The sequence below is a fragment of the Trichosurus vulpecula genome, chromosome 3 (assembly GCF_011100635.1).
Source record: "Trichosurus vulpecula isolate mTriVul1 chromosome 3, mTriVul1.pri, whole genome shotgun sequence".
NCBI lineage: Eukaryota > Metazoa > Chordata > Mammalia > Diprotodontia > Phalangeridae > Trichosurus > Trichosurus vulpecula.
In genome coordinates, this window is record NC_050575.1 from 432,634,055 (window position 1) to 432,661,124 (window position 27,070).

The 27,070-nt window shown below is 47.2% G+C and overlaps 1 protein-coding gene across 2 annotated transcripts in view; it reads left to right on the top strand.

Moving 5' to 3' along the window:
* Positions 1 to 27,070, top strand: part of SFXN5 (sideroflexin 5) — a 207,510-nt gene that overhangs the window by 113,343 nt on the left and 67,097 nt on the right. For both annotated transcript variants that reach the window (XM_036751116.1, XM_036751117.1), the window contains 2 exons: positions 4,996 to 5,086; positions 23,087 to 23,202. In XM_036751116.1, the coding sequence (XP_036607011.1) occupies positions 4,996 to 5,086; positions 23,087 to 23,202 (207 nt within the window). The remainder of the gene's footprint in view (positions 1 to 4,995; positions 5,087 to 23,086; positions 23,203 to 27,070) is intronic.

Below are 27,070 nucleotides of genomic sequence, written 5' to 3' on the forward strand. Positions count from 1 at the left end.
CAATCTCTACATTTTACGGATAAGGAAACAGCCGCCCAGAAAGAGAAAATGAATTACTGAAGGTCACACGATAGTGACAGAGGGAGGATTGGAACCCGGGGCCTGTGGCTCCACTGCCGCTCCATCCTCGTTGACCGCAGGCCAGGCGGGAAGCTGGTAGACAGGCCCTGGCCTTACTTAATCCGTCCACAGGGAGGAGATTGCTGCCAGAGGACCCGCTTCCTCCATCGCTAAGCCATTAAAACTCCTCGGTCTAATCTTCCTTCCACATCGCTAAGGTGGAAGACGGTCAGCGAAGCCCAGACCTCTTCCTTCCCCCGCCCCACCTTCCGCGGCCCCCTCTGGGCCTCAGAACCCAGTTCAGCTGGGGTGGGGCAGTCTCTGAGTAGAAGAAAGGGGAAGTCATCAGCTGAAAGATGTTGGGGCTTCGCTTGAGAATGGAGGAGATTGGATTTCAATCCAGCCCGGCACTGAATTTCATCTGCACAGCAGGGTGCGGGCCGGGATGGAGGGGCGAGGAGGAGGCGGCGGCGGGTGCGGGTGCGGAGCGCGGCAGCGGCCGCTGCGAGTCAATCCCAGCGTTGGACGCGCGGCACGGATGGCGGGCGGGTTCCCAGCAACAGCCTGGATCGAACCGTTTAACCTTTTCAATTTAATAGAGATGCTCCTCCTTCGCTTTGCATTCCAACTCTGGCCCGGAGCGGGTGGGGTAGGGAGGGAATTGAGATGTGTGCATCGACGCGGGGCTTAAAATAAAGAGTAAAAATATAGACACACACACATCCATATATATCTATAGATCTCCACGATCTGCAGGGCGGTTATGGCAGCGCGTGCTGCCTCACAGTCACTGCAGGGAGGCCGGGGGCATTCAAGCACCCTGGCATCTGAAGGGGGAGGGGAGGAGAGGGGCAGGGCAGGATTCTGGGACCTCGTTCCCATCTCAAGCCTAGTTCGGGGGGCCTTGAGAGCCCCCTCCTCTTTCTGCTTCTCGGTCAACACTGTGGATGGTGGGCTCTCTCAGTTAAGTGGGAGTGGGGGTGGGGCTGGCTGTGGAAATAATCAGCAAGCACTAATTAAATGCTTACTGTATGCTAAGTGCTGAATATACAAAGAGAGAAATAAAATAGTCCCTGCCTTGAAGGAATTTATGTTCTAAGGGGAAGTGGATGCCTCGTACATACAAAATCTATCTATCTGTCTGTCTATCTATCTAGGTACATACAAGACATATCTATCTATAGAAAAATATCCTGTCTGTACCCAGCATGTATGTATATGTAATTATATATGTATGTGTGTCTTTATACACAGAGAGAGGTAATCTCAGAGGGAAGGTACTAGCAATGGGGGGGGGGGAGAGGAGGGAAAAAGACCTGTAGAAAGTGAGATTTGAGCTGTCTGGAAGGCAACCAGTAATTGGGGAGGAAGAGGGAGGGAGGCTGACTAGGACTAGCCAAAGCTTCCTGGAAGGTCATAGAATTCAGATTAGAGAGATCCCGGTTGCGTTGTCAACCTCATGCTCTGATTCATTCAGAGGATTAGAGATTTAGAAATAAAGGGCACTTTCACGGTCATCTAGCCCAGCCCTTCTACTTTATAGAGAGACTCTAGAGGTCAGATGAGTTGACCAAGGTCATATACATGTATAGTAAGTGGCAGAGTTAGGATCTGAACCCAGGACCTCTGGTTCACTCAATCCAGTACTTTTGGTGTGGGTCAATGACTTGCTGTCTTTGGGTCCTAGATAGCTAAGACAACAAGTTGCATCCACATTTTTGACCTGCATCAGTTTGAGGGGCTTTTCACGTACTGATCAGAGAAGGGGGTTTTAGTCACAGATTTTGACACCTCCCCCCTCCCAAATAAAAATGGTTTGCAGCCCAGTGCTAGGCACAGAGACTACAAAGACCAAAAGGAAATGGTCCTTGCAGCCCAAGAGTTTACAGTCTATTGGGGCAGCCTGGGGGAGCCAACTAGTACGACAATAATTAAGTGAATACAAATTGATATGGGGATTGGGAAAGACCCTAACAATGGTGTTGTCCAGAAAGGGGTCTTTGAGCTGAGCTTTGAAGGGAGCTGGGGAATCTAAAAGGTGAAGGAGAGTGGAGAGGGCATCCCTGGTCTGGGCTTGCTTCACTTATGTCCTGATATCTACTGTACCTAGATGAAAGGGATAAAATATGAGAAGATAGTAAAGTAGGAAGGGGAGAGCTTGTGAAAGGTTTTGAGGATGTCATAGTTGGTCCTAGAGGTAACAGGGAGCCGTTGCAGTTTATTGAGCTGGGGAGTACCAGTCAGGCCTGCATTTAGGACAATCATTGGCAGCTGTGTGTTGAATGGGCTGTGGAGTCCAGAGAGAGTGGCCCCTGGATATACCTTTGGGAATCCCCAAATGTCATGACAAGGGACAGGGGCCTTTTATGGCTAGTAGCCCATCTCTGGGATCAACTCCCCTTCCCATTTGACAAGCTCCTACTGGCCTGACCCACCTCTTTGGGCCAGCCCTGCTCAGTGCCAGGTGGGGAGGAAAGAAGAGAAGGCATAGATAATCCCTGGCCTCAGGGAGCACGCAGTCTAGTTGAGAAGACAAGACTCTTAGGGATGGGGACAGCCTGGTGCCAGACTGAGTAGCTCTAAGGGCCATAGAGTGTAGGTGTCCTCTGAAGTCTGGCCCCATCTGACCTCAGACAGCCGTCATCAGCTTGTAGACAGGGGCCTGGATTTGGAGTCAGGAGACCTGGTCAGAAGTCACCAGACCAGAGTCTGGTTCTCATAAGCAGTATGTCCCTGCTTGTTAAGCCTCAGTCTCGTCAGCTGTAAAATGGGAACAATGATACATAAGGTCATTGGGAGGGTCAAATGAGGTGTGCATCAAGTGTTGTAGAAGCTTTTCCGCTTTGCCTTGTGAACTCGCCAGTGAAGCCATCCCCTCCACCAACGCAGATTGCATCCTCTCTGTGACCAAAATTATATCGTCCCAAGACCTACCTGGTGATGATGAAGCTCTCTGACCATAGCTGGGCTGGTTCTAGCCTGACGGACATGCAGTCTGTAGGAAAACAGTCAGAGTTACTCTTCTTCCCTGTCCCCTGCCTGCCTCCCCATCCATTCCTACCTCCACACCTTTGCTTATCTTCTTCTCTCTGCCTGGAACACTTCATCTCTACTTACTGTGAGAATTTGTGGTACATTGGACAGAGGTCCAGGAGATCCGGTTCAGGTCCTGTTTCTGTCACTGTGACTGTGGGCAAATCACTTAATCCATCTGAGCCTCAGCTCTCTCATCTAAATAATCATAGAACCTGCCTGACGAAGATCTTGGGAGACTCAAAGGAGGCAATGAATGTCAAGGACCTTGTAAACCTTAAAGAATGCGGACAGTGGAGAGTGTGGGGCATTTCAAATCATGTTCAAACTGTGGCTCTGCCATTTTCTGGCTGGGAGACCTTGGTGTCTTCCCTCTCTTAATTATTTTCCTGTTTCTCCTGTATATAGCTTACTTTGCACAGATTCGCTTGCATGTTGTCCCCACCCCCACCCCCACTTGATTACAAGCTCCTTGAGGACAGTGACTGTCTTTGGGCTCTTCCTGCATCCCTAGCACTTAGCACAGTGCCTGGCACATTAATAAGTAGTTTTGAATTGAGTTGAAATTACTTCAGCTTTCTGGGTCTCAGTTTCTTCATTTATAAAATGAGGAGATTGGACTCATTATTATTATCATTTGGCGTCTAACTCAAGTCCACCTTGTCCATGGAGTCTTCCTGGTTCATCACTTCCTGTATAGTCTGTATTATACACTCAGCCATTCAATCAATCAGCATTTATTAAGTGCCTTGGGTAGGCCAAGTATCATACTAAGCACTGGCGTTACAAAGAGAAAACAAAAAACAGACCCTGCCCTTAAGGAGTTTACATTTGATCAGGGGACATATATATTTATAGAACATATTTGTATATTTATAAAATATATTACATATAAAATATTCCATATATAAGTATATAAAATATAACATGTTTATATAAAGGCATTTGGCACAGGCATGCCTGGAACATAGCAGGTGCTCCATAAATGCTCATTCCCTTTCCCTTCCTCCAAGTAAGTACATAAAAAATAAATAGAATATATGAGATGGGGCTGGGGCTCAAACATTTGCTCTCATTCCCCGCCTCTCCCAGTGTGTCTGTGAATGTCTTGTCCCTCCAGCTGGCCTGTGAGTTGTCCCAGAGCAGGCCCTGTGTCTTTCCTCATTTAACTTCCTAGCACCAGTCCTAGCCCAGAGGAGGTACCTAGTCCTAGCCTCATTGATTGAGGAGATAGCAGGGTAAGAAATGAAGAATAAAAGCATTTCAGGGTAAATACCAAGCTTCCCTGAGCCTCTTCTAAGAGGGCACATTCTTCCCCATTTCGGGGTAAATGCCCAGCTTCCCTGAGCCTCCTCTAAGGGGGCACATTCTTCCCCATTTCAGGGTAAATGCCCGGCTTCCCTGAGCCTCCTCTAAGGGGGCACATTCTTCCCCATTTCAGGGTAAATGCCTGGCTTCCCTGATCCTCCTCTAAGGGGACACATTCTTCCCCATTTCGGGGTAAATGCCCGGCTTCCCTGATCCTCCTCTAAGGGGACACATTCTTCCCCATTTCGGGGTAAATGCCCGGCTTCCCTGATCCTCCTCTAAGGGGACACATTCTTCCCCATTTCAGGGTAAATGCTCGGCTTCCCTGAGCCTCCTGTAAGGGGGCACGTTCTTCCCCAGTAGCAGGAGCATCGAACAGGAGCAGGCAGGGGGTGGGTGTGCAGTGGCTGCTGACCATCGGGTCACCCTGGGAACAGGGGCGCTGAGTCACAGATGGAGGCTTGGGATCTGGCAGGAGATAAGGAGCTGTTCTTTGCCCAAGGCCTTCCTCTCCACCTCCTCCAGTGGCTAATGGGTGCAAATGTCCTGCTGTGGCCACTCTCTCCTCTGATTTCACTCTCTCCTCTTTCCAAGGTGGGCCTTAACGCTCTGGTTCAAAGAGCAAACAAGTTCACCCCAGCCACCCGCCTTCTCATCCAGAGGTTCGTGCCATTCCCAGCTGTAGGTAAGAGACAGCTTGGCACATGCATGCATGCGTGCGTGTGTGTGTATGCATGTGTGTGTACGTGTGTGTGCACGCATGTGCATGTGTGTGTGTGACCCCATCCAACCTGGGGCTCTCCTGGCCAGGGGATAGCAGGAAAGCTTCTGCACAGAGTGGAGAGGGAGTGTCCCAAAGGGCCCCACACCAGCCTCAAAAGGGTCCCCAGTTAGTCCACCTTTTAATGGATCTGGGCTCTCATCCCCAAGGAGAAACAGCGCAACATTGTGGCTAGAGCATTGGACCTGCAGATAAGGAGGCCTGCTTGGAATCCTGCCTTTAGCACTTCCTAGCTGTGTGACCTCAGGTCACTGAACCTGAGACTCAGTTTCCTTATCTGTAAAATGCGGATAATAATAGTACCTTCCAGGCTTGATGTTTCATTATCAAATAAGCTAATGTCTGTAAAATGCTCATCTCTTTTCCACCTCCCCCCTGCCCAACCCAGCCTGCTTTCTTCTCTTCTTCAATGGGATCAAAGGCAGAGGGCTGTCCCAAGGCTATTTTTACTCTTCTGTCACCCCTCTTACAAACCATTTAGTTCCTGACCCCAAGCTCTCCCTATGTAATAACTAAGACCTGGGTGCATCCCATCTTATCACTCTGTCTACAAATGACTTGTCCAAGGACTCTTAGCTAGTTAGTGACAGGGCCAGGACTCAAACCCATGTCTCTGGACTGTAAAATTGGGTGTTCTTTCTACTGGGATGCTCTACCTCTCTGCATAGGAAGGGAGCCAGGCCCTCAGCCTGGGGCTCAGATGCCTTGGAGAGATTATGTGATTCCTCCTTGGCAGTTCAGTCCAAGGGAAAGACCCAGGAGGAAGGAAATTTGGAGTACTGTTTCTGTAGCTCCTAGCACCTTGGGCCTCTTATTAGCTATAAAATTGGGAGCATGGGATAAATAGATTTAGTTCTGAAAACAGACTTCAGAGGCCATCTAATTCAGCCCCTGTCATTTTGTATAGGAGGCCCAAAGACCCAAGTGACTTATCCAAAGTCACCCAGGTGGCGAGTGGCAGATTCGGGATTTGAACCCAGATCCCCTTCTGTCTCCTCCTCTACCTCAGGCATGTTGTGAGGAGCAGGAGGAGGGCCTGGAAGTATATGGAAAGAAGTTGGCAGCCCCTGGCAAATGTGGGGGTTTGCAGGATTATTATTATTACACAGCCTCATTCTTTGTTCCCTTCTACTCGCCAATAGGCTAATGAATTCCAAGGACTAATCACAGGGCCAGATCCTCAGATGACCCAGATAATTGCTGTGGCAACGCCACACGTTTAATGAAGTCTCCTGCTATTTTGGGGGTGGGCCATTAAAGGAATTACCCTTTAGGGCTGGCTTCGTTAAGGGGCCTAATTGAGTTAACTCTGTGCTTTCCCAGTCATTTGGATTTATGGGCCACATCGGGCACAAAGAGGGGACAGACCACGACTGCCCTGGGCTGGCTGTGGCCGTGACAATGAGGCAGAGATCGAATCTTGATTCTGGGAACAGGCTTGAAACTGGAGAGGTAGGGCATATTAACCCAGCCATTGCCATCCAAATGGCTGGCCGGCCAGAAATTCTCTGGGCTCCCTCCATGAAATGGCACAGAAGGGAAGAGAATAAGCATTTATGGAGAGCCTACTGTATGCCAAGTACTTTACAAATATTGTCTCATTTGAGCCTCACAACAGTACAGCCGAGGAATCTGAGGCAAGCAGAGGCTAAGCGATTTGCCCAGTTTTACATGGCTAGCTAAGTGTGTGAGGCTGGATTTGAACTTCCGTCTTCCTGACTCCAGGGCCACTGTTCTATCTATTGTGCCAGATGGGCTGCAATAGGAGACTTCTAGATTTTGGTGCAGACTACTTCTGTGGTCACCATCCAAGGTACTGAGGAGGAGACAGTATCATTCCCTCAGTCAACAAATATTTATTAAGCACCTACTATATACCACATGCCTTGTTAAGCCCTGGAGGTACTAAAGAAAGACAGAAGCAGTCTTCGTCCTCCAAGAGTTCACAATCAAAGGGCAAGGAGAGCCTGTGTACATGTAAGTGTGGCTCTGCCCTATACTACCTGGATGACCTTCATTAATAATGATGAGGGTGCACGCTTGGATGGCCCATTACAGTTTGCAAAGCACTTTGCGTGTATCATCTCATTTGGCTCCAATCCATCCTCTACTCAGAAGCCAAAATGATCTTCCTGAAGTACAGGTCTAGCCAAGTCACCTCCCACTTAATAAACTCCACTGGCTCCCTATTACCTCTGGGGTTAAATAGGAAGTTCTGTGCTTGGCTTTTAAGTCTCTTCATAATCTGGCCCCTTCCCATGTTTCCAGTTTTCTTGCCTTACTCCCCAGCACGGACTCTGTGATCCAGAGGCATTGGCTATTGACCCTCCATCCCTGATTCTCCGTCTCTGGCCTCCACACCTTTTCCTTGTCCCCTATGCCTAGACTGCTCTTCCTCTTCACTTCCCCTTCTGAGCATACCTAGATTCCTTCTAGAATCAGCTCAAAGCCCACCTTCTATAAGAAGTCTTTCCCAATCCCCCAAGATGCTGGTGATTTTCCCATGAGATGACCTGGGCTGGCTACGGCCATGACAGTAATCCAGAGATTCAGTCCAGCTCTGGATGCAGGCTATACCTCTGTATATATGTTATTCTGTAACTATGTATGTTACACTGTAACTATTTACAGCACACTGCAGATGCATATGTTACATTCTAGCTATATATTATACTGTAGCTGTCTATTTGATATGCTGTAACTATGTGTTACACTGTTACGATCTATGTGTTATATTGTAACTATATCTGTTCCATGGACCTAGTGAGCTGCATGTGACCTCCTCCATTACAATGTGAGCTCTTTGAGAGCAGGCACCATGTTTTTGCCTTTCTTTGTATCCCTGGCTCTTTGCACAGTGCCTTGCACATAGTAAGTATTTAAAGCTGCTTGCTGATTGATTGATCTTCACAACAACCCTGGGAGGTAGGTGCTGTTGTTCTCCTCATTTTACAGATGAGGAAACTGAGGCAAACATGGTGAAGTAACTTGTCCAGGGTCACACATCTAGTAAGTATCTGAGGAAAAATTTGAACTCGGACTCAAGGTCCAGAACTCTGTAGATACCTAGGCACTCACTCAGTCTCTTTGGACCTCAGTTCCTTCAGCCATAAGATGAAGGGAATTGACCTCCGATGCTTGAGGCCTGACCCCCCAGGGCCTCCACTCCCAGCAACTGAAATGACTCCTTCTCCTAGGCTTTCTCACTGTCTACTCCTCTCTCTGTTTCCTGTTGGATTCTAGACGGCCTTACCTCCAGCTTCTACCTTGATTTAATTCTGTCTTGTCCTACGTTCTTAAATCTCTTTTTTGAGTTTAAGCTATCTGTCACCTAGATTATTTCACTTCCTAATGGAAAACTTAGGTCCAACTCCAGACTGTCATTGCTAAGCCCTCATTAGGACAGAGAGAGGAGCCACAAAAAAGGCCTCAGAGGTCAGATGTCTCTGGATCTTGGTTTCTTCACATATCAGATGGCAGTGACAATACCTGCCCCGCCTATTTCTGGGGGTTTTGTGAGTATCCAGTAATAGAACTTTGCAAAAATATACAAATGCAAGAGTTTTACCCTTGGAAGAATTCTCTCATTGCTGGGGGATATGCAGCCCTTTCCCCAGGAAGCCCTTGGCCCTGTATCAGTGAGTCTTCAGTCTGATGCAGGGTGACACAGGAACCCCTGATCTAATTGGCTCCTTGATGGGGAGGGAGGAGACTCAGGTCCTGTCCTTGGAGTCCGCCTCCCCGAACTGTGTGATAGGGAAGCCCAGGTATGTGCAGGGAAGTCAGATTGTCATTATCCCCCTTGCCCAGTCATCCAATGAACGGGGTGAGTGGGCTGGACCAGCTGATCTCTCCCAACTCTATGAATCTAATATTGCTCAGAGTACTGTATATGCTCCCGCCCCCAGGAGTCTCAGCATAGAACAGGCAGCCCCTCTGAGGGGAGTTAATGGAGTGAGGCCATCTCTCAGCCCACACTGGGGCGGAGCTCAGTATCAGGTCTGGCTGTGCTCACCACTGGCCTCCTTGAATGCTCTGGCTGGCCTACGCTGTTGGAACTCCCCAGGCTCTATGGGGTGGAGCCCTAGCATCTCAGGGATCCTAGTCTAGGGCTAGAAGGGCCTTTGAGGTCACTGAGTCCAACTCCTTCATTTTGTGGTGGAGGAAACTGAGGCTTAGAAAATATAAGTGACCTGGTCCTTGGATTCCACATTTCTTCTATGCTCTTTTCACTGAATTTCATAGGGTATCTCTCCACTCGAGAGGGTCCTCTTTAGGCACTCCCCTAGTTTGTTGGGGAAGATGATGCTCAACCTCTGAGAATATCCAGTGTGATGAGATACAGGTCATCCTCCCAGGGAGTTTCCAGCCTGGTGTGTATGTGTGTGTGTGTGTTCATAGATATGATATGAATATCCTTTTAAAGCATCATTGATACCTTTGTCACTTACTCCTCATTTCTTGATACCCACATCTTTCCCCACCCCCACCCATAACAATTAAAGATAGTTAGATAAAACTATGGGCAGCTAGGAGGTACAGTGGATAGAGCAAAGGCTCTGGAGTTAGGAGGACTTGAGTCCAAAGGCAGCTCAGACACTTCCTAGCTGGGTGACCCTGGGTAAGTCACTTAACTCTGCCTCAGTTTCCCCATCTATAAAATGAGCTAGAGAAGGAAATGGCAAACCACTCCAGTATCTCTGCTGAGAAAACCCCAAATGGGGCCACAAAGGGTCAGGCATCGCTGAAAATGAAACAACCAAAACAAGTAAAACCATCTCACAAAACCCATTCTCCACTAGTAGTCCCTTACTTCTCTACTGAGAGGAAGATACATCTGTTTTCTGATCAGCCCTCCAAATAAACTACTTATACTGGGAGAAACACTTTGAATTTATATAACAATTTGTACTTTTGGGAAATGTTATTCATAATTTGTTAATAAATACAAGGTGTTTCTCCTTTTTAGGAAGGCTAATTCTTCACATTTCATTAGGTCCTCCTAACATCCCCATGAGCTAAACTAAGACAGGGATTATCATCCCCAATTCTTCAGTTATGACTGAAGATCTGAGATCTGAGGATTTCCCAAGGTTAGTGACTGGCACAGCTAGGACTGCTCGAACCCAGAGCCATTCCCCTTTCTACTCCACCATACTGTTTTCTCTTTGCTTTTTAGATGAAGTATAAGGAGGCTTGTAAGGAACTTACAACTGGGCAAGACCTCCAAGGTTAACAAGTCCAGACTCTAATTAAGTCCTGAATCTCATCTGCAACATCCCCACTAAGAGGCTGCCCAGCTTCTTGGTGATCTGGCCCCAATTCCTTTCACTTAGGGTCAGTTCTAGTGGTTGGAAATTTTCTTCTTTTGTTGAGTGTAGCTCTACCCCTGCCCTTGGTCCTATGCTTTGGGGCCAGAAAGAAAAATCTTCTCATAATAATTAATAATAAAGGATATTTGTATTACACTTCGAGGTTTGTAAAGCCCTTTCCATGCAGTGTATCCTTTGATCCTTATGACAACAAGCTGTGATCAATATGGATTATATTATTATGATGATGATCCCCATTTTCCAGATGAGGAAACTGAGGTTCAGAGTGACTCACCTCTGGTCAAACAACTAGTAAGTATCAGAGGTGGAATATGAACTGGCCCTTGGACTCACAATCCAGCACTTTCCCTACTGTGCTACATTGATTTCCTCTGTTATCTCCCTGCCCCCCACCCTGCCTAAATCTTCTCTTCTCCAGACCAAATAGTTCCAGTCCTTCAACCAGTCATTCAATCAATATAATTAAGTGCCTGTTATGGGCCAGACACTGTGTTAAGGGCTGGGGATACACAGAAAAGCAAAATGCAGTCCCTGCTCTCAGGACAATCTTCAGATAACTACATACAAACAAGCTGTATCCAGGGCACATCAGAAGTAATCAGCAAAGGGAAGGCACTGGAATTAGGGGGAGAAAGCATCCCGGAGAAGGTGGGATTTTAGCTAGGGCTTAAGGGAAGCCACAGTATTCCAAATGGGGTTTGATCAGAGCAGACTACAGCAGGACCATCAGCTGCTTTCAGTAGTTACTTGTGTTAATTCAGCATACAATGGGAATTAGCTTTTTGGCTGCTACATACACTCACAGAGAGCTTTCCTGCCCCCACAACGTGAGGTCTTTTGCATTTGATCTGCTTTCTAAACACACCTCTGTCATCTTTCCTTGGGTAATTGATTTTTTGGGCCTATTTGCAGAACTTTACATTTCTCCCCAATAAATGTCATCTCCTTAGTGTCAGCTCTGAATTTGAACCTGTCAAGAGGTTTTTGGCTTTGGATTTTATGCCATATCTGATAAGCTGAGGGCAGACCCCTCACTGTTTTACAGAGAAAGCCAGAAACTGAGAGGAATTCCAGTATGTTCCATATTTCTCAGTATGTTCATTAAAAAATAATTTTTTTGAGAGGCTTTAGTAGTATGCCATAGGCAGCTAGGTGGTATAGAGGATAGACCAGCACATGGAGTGCTGGATCTGGAGTCAGGGAGACCAGTGTTCAGACACTGACTAGCTGTGTGACCCTGGCCAGGTGATTTAAACTGTCTGCATTTGTTTCCTCATCCGTAAAGTGGAGATACTAATAGCACCTACCTCCCAGGGATGTTGTGAAGACCAAACAAGAGAACGTTTCTAAAGTGCTTTTCCAACCCTGATGTGCTATCTCTGTGCATCAGCTGTTACTGCTGTACCTCTAACCCTTCTCTCTCTCCCCTCCCCCAAGATCCCATAACAACCAACTTCTGAGCAGTATTTTGAGCCTGGTGGAGTATTGAGCAAGTGGAAAATCTCGGTTATTGGAGGTTTCTATTTTTACAGGAGGTGTATGTGCATGTGTGTGTGAGAGAGGGAGAGAGAAGGAGAGAGAGGGAGGGAGAGAGAGAGATGGAAAGAGAGAGCTTGCTGGCAACAGAACTGATTAGGGACCCATAATTAATTTGTTTAGGCCTTAATTAATTCTCCAGTTCTTTCTTATTTGTGGCCTGTCATGCCTAATTGTCTGTAGAGCCTTGTGGTTGATGAAGAGGTGGAATGAATGGCTGGGTGACCTGAGCAAACAGGCTAATGAAAGGTCAGGGTCTCCTCATGTAGCACATGGTAGGAATAGATGAAAGAAACAACCATCTCACCACCACCTCCCCTGCCCCACGCCCTCCCCAGCCTCCCCAGGTGTCCTCCAGATTGTTCCATTGACCTCCCAATAGGTGGGAGAATGCCAGGAGATTCCCCAAGGCCCAGATCCCCAAGACAGGACAGCAGAAGGGGCAGCTGGGAAATGGAAACATCCTGTGGGGTCAGCAATGAGAAGTTTGTGGGAGCCAGAGGTAAACAAAGGTGCCCCCAGTGCCAGGTTCAGCCTACAACATCTGCAGCAGGCAGCCCAGGGACTGGAGGGAGGGGAAAGGAAAAGGAGAGAGAGGAGAGAGAAGAGAGAAGGCAAAAAAGAGGGGAAAGAGTAAAAGGAGAGAGGAGGGAGGGAGGAAGAAGAGAGATAAAGAAAAGGATAGAGAGAAGAGGAAGAGAAAAGAAGGAGGGAAGTTTAAAGAGAAAGGGGGTGAAAGAAAGAATAAGGAAAAAGAAAGGGGAGAAAGAAAGAGAGAGAAAGGAGACTGAGAGAGGAGAAAGATAGAGGGAGAGAGAGACTGAGAGAAGAGAAAGAGGGGGAGAGAGAGAGAGAGAGAGAGAGAGAGAGTGAGCACAGGAAGGAGGGGGAGAAAGAAGGGAGAGGGAGAGAAGAGCAGGGAAGGAGTATAAAAGAGAAAAATGGGAGGGTATCAGAACGGCCAAAATTTGGGTCCTTTCCATAGGGAGCAAAACGTCTCTATGCTGGGCTAGTGTGGATGCTTGCTTCAGGGATCAGGTCCAAGGCTTGGGTCTAGGGTTCATGTGTCCCCTGAACACTGTGGTCTAGCTCTTTTCAGTCTGAGGCAGCGGCCCTCCCCACTGAGTTTGCTGCTTGCCCTGGGACTGGGCCTTGATGGACACTTCTACAGTTGCTTCATCATTGTTCAGGCAAAGGAAACTTTGTTCCTGTTCAGTTGTTTTTAGTTGTGTCCTACTCATCGTGATACCATGTGAGGTTTTCTTGGTAAAGATACTGGAGTGGTTTGTCATTTCCTTCTCCAGCTCATTCTACAAAATGAGGAAACTGAGGCAAACAGGGTTAAGTGACTTGCCCAAAGTCACACAGCTAGTAAATGTCTGAGGTGGGATTTTTAACCACATCTTCCTGGTTCCAAGGCCTGTGTTCTCCCTCCTCTCCCATAATGCCATCCTCAGACCCACTGTGGCCCTCTACGTTATGAAAGCTGTACTCTCAACAGGTAAAACAAATATAATCTTCCATAGAACAAGTATGGCCACTGTCCTCTATGGTTTTTTGGTGGATCAAAAGCTCACAGCATTAGAAGCAGAAGGGATGTTAGAGGCCATTGAGTCAAACCTCCTGTTACAGATGAGGAGGTTGAGGCACAGGGGTCCTATGACTTGCCCAGCTAATAAGGGTCAGAGCCAAGATTTGGACCTAGGCCTTCCTGAACCCACCATGCCCAACACTTTTATCTGTTACACCATGCTGATTTGCTGCACCCCTATTGGCTCCCATCATGCATTTCTCCATTGCCTTTGAGGGGTATAGATAAGAAATGGTGAATTTCCAGCAGAGGGAGCATAGCTCTAAGATTCTTTGATTATATTTGGCATATGGAGGGGAGGGGTCTAGAACAGTCAGGGAAGACTTCCTAGAGATGGTAAAACTGGGGCTAGACCTTGAAGCAGGAATAGGACATGGGTGGGCAGAGGGCAGGAATGACTATCAGAGTGCATCAGGAACTAACCTAGGCTACCAGAATGGAGGGTCCATGCTGGCATATGTAGTGGGGGATACAGTTGGATATGTAGAGTGGGACCAGACCACATAATACCTTGAAGGCCAGCTAGAAAGCCTTTATCCTGCAGACAGTGGGGAGCCATGGAAGGTTGTTGCACAGGTGTAGTTTGTTGGAACTCCTCTTTAAAGAGTCTAAGCTTGGCAGTCACTTCATGTTAAAACCTGATGGAAGATTAATTTTTTAAGTCTCAAATTCCCAACCTGGTTTCATGACACCTTAGTTATGAAACTCTAGAAATTGTAAAAAATGAATTAAAAATTTATAAAAAGGTGATTATGTATTTTTAGGTGGAGAACCCATATTGTGAAATCAAAGAAACATTAGTGGGTTGTAGGCCCAAAGGCTGGGCATTCTTAGCTTTGCTTCAAGAGACTTTCACATTTGTTATCCCACATCATCTTCACACCAGAACACACCATGGTAAAGTGGCAGTGTGTCTCAGTGGGTAGAGCATGGCACCCGGCATCAGGATGACCCGAGTTTGAGTTGAGCTGTGTGACCATGAGCAAGTCACTTAACTTCTCTGTGCTGGTCAGTCAGCAGACATTTCTATGTACCAGGCACTGAAAAGTGAGAAGGCAAACAAAAGCCAAAACATGGACCCTGCCATAAGAGAACTTACATCTTGAATGGGAGACATATACATAATATAAGATATAGACACGCACACGTGCTATACACATGTATGGCTACATACATGGAATATGCGCACATGCATGCACACGCATACATGTACAGTACAGATATGCACACATATGTGAACATGCATGTATGCGGGCATACCTGGTATAGACAAATACGCACTGTAGACATGCATACGTGCACACGTGTATGTGTACATGCATGTTTCTATACATACATGTGTGCATGTGCACATGCGTGTGTGTGCATGTGTTGTGGGGAGCTCCTAGTGGACAACTTCCTCTGCCCATGTAGGTCAGCCCCCACTCTATTTAACTGTCCTAGAGAGCTGCCAGGGGTGATGAGAGGTGACCTAATCTACCAAGGGTCTTGAACCTGGGTCTTCTGTCAGCTTAATTGAATTTACTTACCATGTATTAAACATATTTCAAGTGCTTCTGAATCCTTAGAGTTCTATATACATGTGAGTCATTGCTGTTGTCATGATCATTATTATTAGAAAGGGTGAGGATAATCTCCATTTCCAAGATGTGGAAACTGAGGCCCCCAGAGATGAAATGACTTAGCCAAGATCATGGAGGAAGCTGGTGGCAGAACCAGAACAAGACCCCAGGCCTCCCAAGCCCCAGCCCAGGACCCTGAGTGCTCTGCCAAGATTGGAGAGCCCCGATGCTGAACATCCGGCTTGTTTTTTTTCATTGAGCTTTGATTTGATGTGAGAACATCTGCAGCAGGCAGGAACATATTTCCCCCAGGACTTGACTCGGAGTTTGCCGCGGCAGGAACGAAGCCTCATCTCCCCGAGTCTGTGACATCTCTCAGTATCGCTGCACCAACGTCAGTTATGCCTGGGTTTTGAATGGTGTCAATCCGAGTTGAAAATGTGCCAGCTTTCTTAACATCCTCACTAACAGACTGCTTAATTAACCTGCTGATACTGTCAATAATGAAAGGCGCTGGTGTTGGAGAAGGAGGAAAGGGAGGGACACTTTTTTCTTTCTTCCTCTCAATGACTTGAGCTAGACAGTTGCTGAGGATTTCTTGGGTAGGACAATGGGCCTTCTTCAAAGATGGGAGAATTGGGGCGGGGGGAGGACTAACTGAACCTTCGAGCTGCTCCAGCCTGCCTTTGACCAAGAATCCCCTCAACCAATTCACAGACAGGCAGCATTTGTTAAGTGCCTGTTGTATGCCAGGCTCTGAGTTTGGCGTTGAGAATTCCAAGACAAAAATAAAATGGTCTCTGCCTTGAGAGAGCTTTCTCTATTGGGAGAAGTAGCACATATACAATATGAATATTTGCAAGGTATAAATCTGTCAACCAGCATTTATTAAGCACCTATTGTGTACCAGCCTCTGAGTTTGGCTGAGAATTTAAAGACAAAAATGAAATGGTTCTTGTCCTCAAGAATTTCCTCTATTGGAAGAAGCAGCATGTACATTTGTAAGATATAAACCAATCAACCAGCATTTATTAAGTGCCTACTGTGTGTCTCCAAACCTTAATTACCCATTCTTCCTTCTTTCTCCTTCAGCTACAACCTACCCCTTAAAGCTGAACTTGGTATTGGTCTTCATTGTTTCTAATCATGCTGAAGTGGCACGGAGATGGCCAAGTCTTTCTTGATTCTCTCCCGTGGTCTTCTGGGGTTCTTTACCACACCCATTCTCTGTAACACCTGTGTCCTGCCCAAGCCTTTGAGAAGCGGTTTTGATGTTGCCCATCCGGAGACAGGAGCTTGGAATCCTAGGATCAGAGTTGGAAAGGGAGCTCAGTGGGTATGGCCAGAGGCAGAGTATTCCCCACTTCACACACCTCATCTGTAAAATGGAGATAGTAAAGTCTGCCCCCACTGGGCTGTTGTGAGGACCAATTAAGGAATGTCAAGCATCTTGCAAATCTTAGAAGTATCATCTAAATTATTATCTAAATTTTGCTTTCAAACCTTGTGACAAGCAGCTGACTACGATCCCAGGCTGCTCATTCTACTTTGGGATATCTCTCATTGTTAGGAAATTTTCCTGTCATCTAGTCCAAATCTGCCTCTTCTAACTCCCTGCCCCTGCGCCCCCCCCCCCATACCTCCTGGTTCAGCCCTCTGGGGCCAAACAGAAGAAAGCGCAGCTGACCCAAAAGGGTGAGAATCTCTTCTCCAGGCTGAACATTCCCAGTCTTCATGAGAGTGAACAATGATGCCACAGACAGGAATAGAAAAGTCAGAAGAAGTAACCAGTTGAAAGGGAAAGACTGTGTAAGCTTGGCTTTGAATTCACTTTGAGATGTCAGTGGTGCATCTGAGCAGAGGTGACGGAAGACCCTGAGACCCAAGCGACTGGCTCACACAGGCGATATGTAGCAAAACCAGGATTCAAACCTAGACCTGACTCCAAACCCAATGCCCTGGTCACTCCACCGGCTGGCCTTCTATCACTCCTTTCCTGAAGGTGCTCTGTGGGGGCTGCCAGTGGCAGGGACCTTATGTTCCCTGGCTTCCTTCCAGTCTCAGCACCAAGCCCACCTTCTGCAAGGGGCCTTTCCCATTACTTCTTTCCCTAGTGCTGTCCCTTTGAGATTGCCTTCTACCTACTCTGTATCTCTCTAGAATATACCCTGTTATTGACAAGTTGTCTTCCCAAATGAAATGGAAGCTGTTTTTTGCCTTGCTTTCTATACCCAGCATTTATCCCAATGCCTGGCACATAGTAGGTGCATATTAAAACCTTTTAAAAATTGATTGAATGGACAAACCAAGAATCAATGGATAAGCAAAAACTAGATTCTAACTGGCTTTGGAAGGCATTTCCTCTCTCTCTCTTTTTTAAAAGGTAGGTCCCCCTTCCTAATCCCATTAGGTTTAAGCTGGATTAGAATGGATCTGAATCTCCTGAGCTCCCTAGCAGCTTGTGGGACAAGAAACATGGGCCTGGAGCCTGCTTTGGGGGAAGGGGTAAAGCTCTTCTGAGTGTACCTGCCCATCATTGGCCTTTGATGTAAACCTGGATAATCCACAAAGTGGGTCTTCACATAGGAAGTGCATCTTCACAGACCTCCAGGGTTATTTGGGTTGCTTAGACAGAGCAGTGACCCCATTGGCTTACTCCACCTGTGTAAATTTCAGCCCATCTGCGCTGCCCCCTCTTGGGCCAGACTCATTCACAGCTCTCTGGGAATTCTTCATTGAGGATCCATCTGACCAACCCACTTCAGTGCCTTCCTCTGCTTTTTTTTCTTCTGTGCTGAGAATAAGGTATGGAGGGACCAGATTTGTGATTTCATAGTTCTTAGGAAAGTCCTTCCAGTGTGGGCTGGCACCTTCTCTGCAGCAGATAGCCCCATAAAATTGTCTTGAGCAATGAGAGGTGAAGTAACTTTACCCAGGATGGGTCAGAAATTGAACTGTTCTACCGGATGCTGAAGCTTACTGTCTAACCATTATATAGCTCTGCCTCCTACAGAACAATGGGGTTCAAGAGACAGGCTTTAGTAAGAAAAAACAGCTCAAGGCTAAGAAAGCCCTGTAGAGTTCCCCTACGGATTCAGCCCAGTTACTTCCTCCTGATCCTTCTTGGAGCCTCCATCCACTGTAGTGCCTGCCTAGGATGTGCATGTGCGCACGTGTGTGCACACAGACACACGTGCACACATGCACACACATATAGACACACAGACACACATACATGCACGCACAGACACACAAAGACACAAGCACACACACAGACACACGCAGATACACATGTGGACACACATACAGACACATACAGAGACATATGCACACGTGCGTGTGTGTCTGTGTGTGTGTGTGTATGTCTGTGTGTGTGTGTGTATGTATTTGTGATCTCGCCTTCCTCCTTCTTCATTTTTCCATCAGGTCTCATGGAGGAAAAGGACAAATTCCAAGGAAACAGGCAAACCCAGGGAATAGAGGGCTAGATTTGGAGTCAGAAAGACCTCGGTTTGACTCTCACCTCTGAGTCTTACTAGCTGTGTGACCATGGGAAAAGCACTTAACCCCTCTGAGCCTTGGCTAACTAAGACCATGCATTCAGTGTTGTTGGAAAGCATTTCCACACCAAAATTACAGGCCCTTGATACACTGATGGACAAATTCAGTGGGCAGCCCATCCAGATGAAGGGCTGCATCTGTCTAGTTAATAACAGTTGACGTTTACATAGCATTTTAAAGCTTACCAAGATGCAAAACATTGTCATCTAAGGGAAACAGTGTGGCCCAGCAGAAGAGCCATTGGATTTGGAATTGCAGGATTCAGATCTCAACTCTGCCCCTTATGAGCTGTGTGACCTTGTTCAAGTCATTTCTCTATCTAGGCCTCAGTTTCCTCTCGTGTAAAATGAGAGGATTGGACTACATTCACTAGAGATCCCTCCCAACTCTGCGTCTGGGATCCTGCCATCCTCACTGGAATTTGACGGTATCCACGTACAGGGAGGGACTCGTCATGGAGTGGAGTGGAAGTGGAGGCTCAGAGAAGCTAGGGATAGTGGAGTCAGGAAGGCCCAGCCTGGTTTGTAATCCACCTCTCACATCACTGAATGCAATCACACATACTATTTCTATTGTAGAGAACAGGAAATGGAAGCACAGACAGAAAAATTTGTCCCATAGTAACTGAGGTACTCGAATGCCATTGGTGATCACATCAATATGAGTGTTCCTTTCAGCAATGCAGACTAAGGCCACCCAGGACTGCCCATCCTGAGTAACCCTTGGCCATGTTCTCCCATAAGATCAGCCAGGGGTCCACCCAAGGTGCTGGAGGCCTTCCTCTGGTCCTCTTGATGTGGTAAAGAAGGCAGTGGAGTGCGTGGGCTGGCCATCAGTCATCTCTCACTTTTGCCATGTGACCAACAGCCCATCTTTTTCATTAAGCCATTCATTTGACACCATCTTTTACTTGAGTTCTCCTTCATAATCGCTTCTTTGTGATGTGTCATGGCCAGTTCATATCCGCTATTGGCTTCTCTGCTGCCCTCTGACTGATTGTCTTGTTCATTTCTTCCAAGACTACACACACCCACACACACACACACACTCACACATATACCCACAATACATTTTTAAATTTAATCTGCATTATTAACATTTTTTCCCTTCACTTTCTTAAGTCTAGGCAATCAACAAAACAATAAATGAAGCCCTGATTTGTAGCACTTGCCAATTTCTGAAGTGTAAATGCTCACACTGAAAATTTAACAGTCGGCTCTCTCATGAGCCAGTCTGAGCTGGTTCCAGCACACCCCTGCCTGCGAGCCGTGGTTAAACACCTAGTGATGTTAGAAGCAGGCCCAGCACACCCCTGCCTGCGAGCCGTGGTTACATACCTAGTGATGTTAGAAGCAGGCCCAGCACACCCCTGCCTGCAAGCCGTGGTTAAACACCTAGTGATGTTAGAAGTGGACCATGACCCCAGGGCTCCTGCCTCCAGATGCCTTCACTTCTCTGAACCTTGGTTTCTACTCCATCACGCTGAGTGTTGAATGGTTTTTAAAAACCTTACGTTGAACCATTCCTCTTGAAGAGCATGACCAGATCACAGATCTAAAGCTGAAAGGGACCTTAGAGATTATCTAAGCCCACTCCCTCATGAATCCCAGAGGGGCTGCTGATGCTCCGAGTCGCTCAGCTATTCTGTCTGTGCTTCCATTTCCTGTTCTCTACAATAGAAATAGTATGTGTGATTGCATTCAGTGATGTGAGAGGTGGATTACAAACCAGGCTGGGCCTTCCTGACTCCACTATCCCTAGCTTCTCTGAGCCTCCACTTCCACTCCACTCCAGAGCCCACTTTCCAATCCGGATTTCTGATACCAAATCCAGGGCTCTCTCCACTGTACCATGCTGTTGTCTCAGCCATCCTCTCTCTCACATTCCTGTGCCCATTTTGCCCAGGAGGCAGCCAAGCCCAGAGAAATGTGATGACACAGTGAATCAAGGACAAATCTTTTCTGAGCCTCCCCCATAGGACCAGGGTCTTCTGGAGGTCAGGGGCTACATTAGGCTTTGCCTTTTGCTTTCTTCTCCCATGTGGAATCCAAGCTTCTTCTTTGTACCCTCCCCCCTTCTCTCCCTAGCAATCTCCCTCCTCCACCCTGCCTGCTGCCCCTGCCAGGTGCTCAGTACAGCCCTGGAGCCTGGCTGTTTCACTGAGTCCATAATGATAGCCCTTCCTCACCTGGTCCAGCGTGGCCTCATGGGCCCACCTTCTCCCCCAGATGTGAGCTTCCCAGAGCCCCCTTCTCTTCCCACCCCCCACTCGCTCTAGACTCCCAGTGCATATGTATCTCCCATTCTTCTTCCTCCTGCCCTCCCCCATCATGCCGTCCTCATCCTCACACTGGCTGCCCAAACCCTCATCCCACCCCCCCCCCAGCAGAGGGAGTGTAAGCAGCAGGTGTTGACGCTAATCAGCATTCACAGCCGAGAACGGCATTAGCTCCCGGGCTCACACACTCCCCAAAATTAAACACTCATTATACAAAATTAATTGACATTAATTAGCAAAAATTAAAACTTTAAATGCTGCGCAACGTGCATTTTGGGGGGAGGGAGGAAAGGAGTAAGACCACTTGGTGTTTTTTGCTGGCCACCCTTCCATCACCCCCTGCTGCCCCTGCATTTTTACTCCAAAGCAGGTCGGGGGAGCCCAGCAGCCCAGCCAGGAGGGATAGCTCCCCAGATGAGGCCTGCTCTGCCCAGGTGGGGCAGACGCTGCCCCACGAAGCAGATGGTGGTCCTTTCAGGACGTTTCACAGCTGACAATCTAGGAAGCCTCTCAGTCGGCCTAGCCCCCCTCCCCTTCCACACCCCAACCCCCCATTTCTAGAAGCAAAGATATCTCATTAAGAGATTGAGCACCATGAGTCTCAGCTGCTCAGGCCCCTCTGTGCTCTGGGGCTAAACTGGGGAGCAGATCCCAGCACCTGGTGGCACTTAGTAGGTACTCAACGCTTGTTAATCAGTCGATCACCAGTGGTGGAGACCAGGACCAGCCAGCAACAAGGTTATGAAGCCAGCCAATTCTGTCCCCAGCACCACCCCTCACTTCCTCTGTGCCCCGGGGTTCTCATGCCCATATGCAGCTATCCTGTCACAGAGGAATATGGGGTGGAAAGTGGGGTGGATTTGGAGGCCCCCAAACTGGCATTTGCTTCTTCTTCACATGTATGACCCTGGGCAAGTGAGTGCTCCTCTCTTGGGAAAGAAGCTCTTTTCCTATAAAATGAGGAATTTGTCCTGGATGATCTGGATGTCCCTACCTACTCTAAGGTGGAATTCTTTGATTAATAATATTTATTATTGTTATGACAACAGCAATATAGCTAAGAAACAGCAAATGAAGGCCTACGTGCAAAATGTTTGCAAATTTCAAAGTACTTTATAAATGGTAGTGGTCGATAGACTCATACTCACTGAAGGTTTGCACATGTACCTTTGTGGGGGGTGGGACAGGGAGTGTGTATTCCAAAGAGAACCCTGGAAAGAACAGTGCAGGACCCCAGGTGAGGCGCTGCTGAGAGGGGAATTATAACGAGTGCAGAAAGGAAGCCTTCCTTCCCAGGGTCCCTGAACTCATACTGAGAAGGTGGCTTCCTACCCTGCCTATGTCCAGGGAAGATCCTGGTGGTAACTGCTCAAAGGGAACAAAACTCTGCAGTCAGCATTTATTAAGCCCCTACTATGTGCTACAGACACAAAGAAAAGCAATATGGGTCCCTGCTCTCAAAGAGCTCATAGTCTGAGGCAACATGCCAACAACTATGAACACTTTCCCATAGACCACTGCATTAGAACCTGGCTCAGATGTCATTCTGAATTATCAGCAGACATGTGCAGGCCAGAGATTGGGCTGGTTTGGGGGACAGGTAGGACGCCCCTCTGATAATTTGAAGAGGGAAGGAGCATTAACCTGTGGCAGAGAGGGACTGAGTTGTGCCTCGAAGAAATCTAGGGATTCTGAAGGGCAGAGGTGAGGAGGGAGGGCATTCTAGGTATGGGGAACAACCCAGGCAAAGGCATAGAGGCAAGAAATGGCATTTCAAGTTTGGGGAACAACAAGCAGGCCGGTTTGGATGACATTCAGAGTGCATGATGGGGTATAATGTAGACTAGATAAGCCTGGCAAGGTAGCTAAGAGCCTGTTTGTGGAGAGCTGTAAATGCCAAGCAGGGGGATTGCTCTCCCCAATTCCCCAAAGGCCTCCATGGCTTGAAGATTTGAGGACTGGGGAGGATTGTAGGCACAGCTGGCAGCTGGTTATCATGCCCTTTCTTCTCACCTGACTACTTTTCTCCTTGCCCCTACCCAGCAAGTGCCAATGTTTGTAACGTGGTCCTGATGAGGCACAACGAACTGGAGGAAGGCATCGATGTCCTGGACAGTGATGGGAACATCGTGGGCTCCTCAAGAATTGCGGCCAGACATGTGAGTCTGGGTCCAGGGCTGGAGGTGGGGAGTGGGCAGGGAACTAGCCCCTGATCGATTTCATCTTTCTTTGTTTAAATCAGTCAACAGTTATTTATTAGGTCTTGGTGTGTGCCAGGCCCTGTGCTAAGTCCTGAAAAAGCAAAAATTAGTACCTGCCCTGCAGAAGCTTCCATTCTAATAGGTGAGACAATGTGTAAATATCTAGGCGCATATAAGACATGCACAGAATTATAGGAAGGTAAGGGGAAAGGGGGAGCATTGCGCTGGAACTGGATCCCTAGACCTGAGTTCTGATTCTTCCACTTATTGCTCAGGTGACCTTGGGCAAGTCATCTACCTTTGGGCTTCCATTGGTTTCTCTGTAAGATGGGAGAATTGGATTCAATGATCTCTTAGGTCTCTAGCAGGGACCTTATCCTGGGATCCTGAGGACAGGCATGTTTTTAAAGGTGATGGCAGAGCACAGGGCATTGCGAAAGGGGTAAAGGATTTTACAGGGAGGATCCTGGGCACTTAGGGCACTGCCCACCTGTCAGCAGAAGTGGTGAAAATGAGAGCTGAAGATCATGCTGAGAACCCTTGCCTGGCCTAGGATCCAGGTGTGAGGGAGAAGGGGCTTTGTACTCCCAGCTCTTTCCTTGTTTTTCAATTATCAAACACTTATCTTTCTCCTACCTCGGACGTCTTTCATTCTTAATTCAGTTAGACAAACAGTTATTAAGCATCTGATGTGCTGGTCCTGGGAGTATAAAGATAAAATCCCAACACTCCTGCCCTCAAAGGGCTTCAAGTCTCCTGAATGAGCTCTATCCCTATCTCTTCATGCACGGCAGTCCTGCCAGTGATTAAAATGGTCTCATCCTTCTCTCTTCAGGCCCTTCTGCTCACATCTACTCTCTGCTCACCCCAGGCCATGCCCTAGAACATCTAGTGCTAACCCTTGGCAAAACTGGGAGGGAGAAGAAGGCAATATGCCTCAACTCTGCTGCTGCTGACTCTAGTGCCTACTTTCTCCCATGCCCCGCCCCCCTCACCCCCCCAATGTACTGGCCCACAGGTGGTACAGTGGGGGAAAAATGGAAATCTGGAGTCGAAGGCCCTGGGTTCAAGTCTTGGCTGTGCTATTTCCTGGCTGTAGTCACTTTGCCATACTGGGCCTGTTTCCTCAACTATAAAATGAAAGCATTGGACTAAGTGACCTCAAAGGTCCCTTTCATGTCTAAATCTATGATCTTATGACCCTGGCCTTTCCTCACTCTGCCATGCCCAATCCTCTAGATCAGGGATTCTTAACCTCCTTCATATCATAGCCCTATTTGGCGGCATAGAGTGAAGCCAATAGACCCCTTCTCAAAATGAATACAAATCAGTCCTTTTCTCTTTTCTTTGATCTCTCTGGGGGTACAGGCCTAGTAGTGGTATTGCTGGGTCAAAGGGTATGCACAGTTTTATGGCCCTTTTGGGCAAAGTTCCAAATTGTTCTCCAGAATGGTTGGATCAGTTCACAAAGACTACTTTTTTTGGAGAACTCACACAAGGCAAGTGCTTACGTGGTGGTGAGAAGAAGCTTTACAAGGACACCCCAAGGTCTCTCTTAAGAACTTTGGAATTGATTGTGTAACATGGGAGACACTGGCACAGGACCACTCAGCGTGGGGTGCTCACATCAGAGAAGGTGCTGCAAAGCAGGATTGAAACAGCTCAAAGGAAACGCAGGATGTGCAAATTTAGAGAATTCACCCCAATGTTCACATGGACTCTTTGTGCCTGACCTGTGATAGAGCATTCCGAGCTCGTGTTGGTCTGATCAGCCACAGAAGGACACATTGAAACTTGACTCTAGCATAGTGATGCCATGTGTCCTTATTTTTCCCCATCCTCCTTCAGCATTTTTCATTTTCCTTTTCTGTCATATTAGCCAATCTGATAGGTGTAAGGTGGTAGCTAAGGGTTGCTTTAATGTGCATTACTCTAGTCAGTAGTAATTTAGGGCATTTTTTCATGTGGCTATTGATAGCTTTGATTTCTCCTTTGGAAAACTGTTCATCTCCTTTGGCCATTTATCAACTGGGGAATGGCTCTTATTTTTATGAATTTGGCTCAGTTCCCTATATACTTGAGAAATGAGGCCTGTAGTAAAGAAACTTGCTGTAAAAGGTCACCCCCTTCAAGTTGTTGTTTTCATTCTAATTCTGGCTGCATTGGTTTTGTTTGTGTAAAAACTTTTTAATTTCATGTAGTCAAAATTGTCCATTTTACTTCCTGTGACCCTCTCTACCTGTTGTTTGGTCATAAACTCTTGCCCTGTCCATAGACCCGACAGGAAAATTTTCCATGCTCCCCTAATTTACTTGTGATATCACTCTTTATATCTAAATCATTTGTCCATTGTGACCTTATCTTGGTATATGGTATGAGACATTGGTCTATGCCTATTTTCTGCCAAACCTCTTTTCAGTTTTCCCAGCAATTTTTGTCAAATGAGGCCTTCTTGTCCCCAAAGCTTGGATCTTTGGGTTTATCGAACACTAAATTACTGTGGTCGTTTACTTCTGGGAACTGTGTACCCAATCTATTCTACTGATCTACCATTCAGTAGTAGTTAAAAATCTGGTACTGCTAGACTATCTTATTTCACCTTTTTTTTTTTTCGATTCCCTTCATACTCTTGACCTTTTGTTCTTCCAGATGAATTTTATTATTTTTTCTAGCTCTATAAAATAATTCCTTGGTAGTTTGATTGGTATAGCACTGAATAAGTATGTTAACTTAAGCAGAATTGCAGCAAGCATTTAAGTATTTATAATGTGCCAGGTACTGAGCTAATTGCTGGGAATACAAAGAAAGGATAAACACAGAACCATCTTCAAGGAGCTTACATATTTATTAGGGAGACAACATGTAAATAAATAATTACAGATATAGCACATCCTGCCTGAGAAGGGAAGGTTTAGGAGGCTGGGAGGCCTGGGGAGGCCTCATAGAGAGGATTCAGAAGGGCTCTCAGAGGCCATTTACCTCAGAAGCATTGATGGGATGGACTAGGGATGCTTGGAGTGGCAGGGCACTCCAGGTATGGGGGATAGCTTGTTGGAACACAGATGGAATGTTGAGTTCAGTGAATAACAGGCAGCCCAATGTGGCTGGAGCACCCAGCACAGGAAGAGGATGAGGGCTGCAAAGGTAAGTTAGAACCCATTGTGAGGGGCCTTAAACCAGCCCCAGAAAGTTGTGTTTTATTCTGGAGGCTGTGGGGAGCCAGGAGGAGATAGTAACATGACCAAACTTGTCTTAGAAAGGGATTTTGGCATTCATGTGGAGAATAGATTGGAGTAGAGGGAGACCAGAAATAGGGAGACCAATTGGGAGGCAATTGTAATAGTCCTAGTGTGGACTAGGGCAATATTCATGTGAATTGAAAGAAGGGTATGGAGCCAAGAGATGCTGTGGGAAGTAAGAGTGACAAGGTTTGTGACTGATTGGATGTGAGTGGGGAGGGTGAGAAAGAGTTAAGCATGACATTGAGGCTGTGAGTCTGGGTGACTGGGAGGTTGGTCATAACCCCAACAAAAAGCAAGCAGAGTGGCAGATGAGGGGGAAGAAGGAACACTGTTTTGCACGTGTGTTTGCTATGCCAATGGGACAGTCAAATGGAAATGCCCTGCAGATGAAGATGTGGGACTGGACCCACTTAGGAGAGAATTTCAGACTGGAGATAAAGATTTGCAATCCATTGCATAGAGGTGATCATTGAATTCATGGGAATGGTTGAGAAGAAACAAGGGACAGAAGAGGGCCCGGGACAATCTGTCCATCAACAAGCATTTATTAAGTGCCATTATGTGCCAGGCATCGTGTTAAGTTC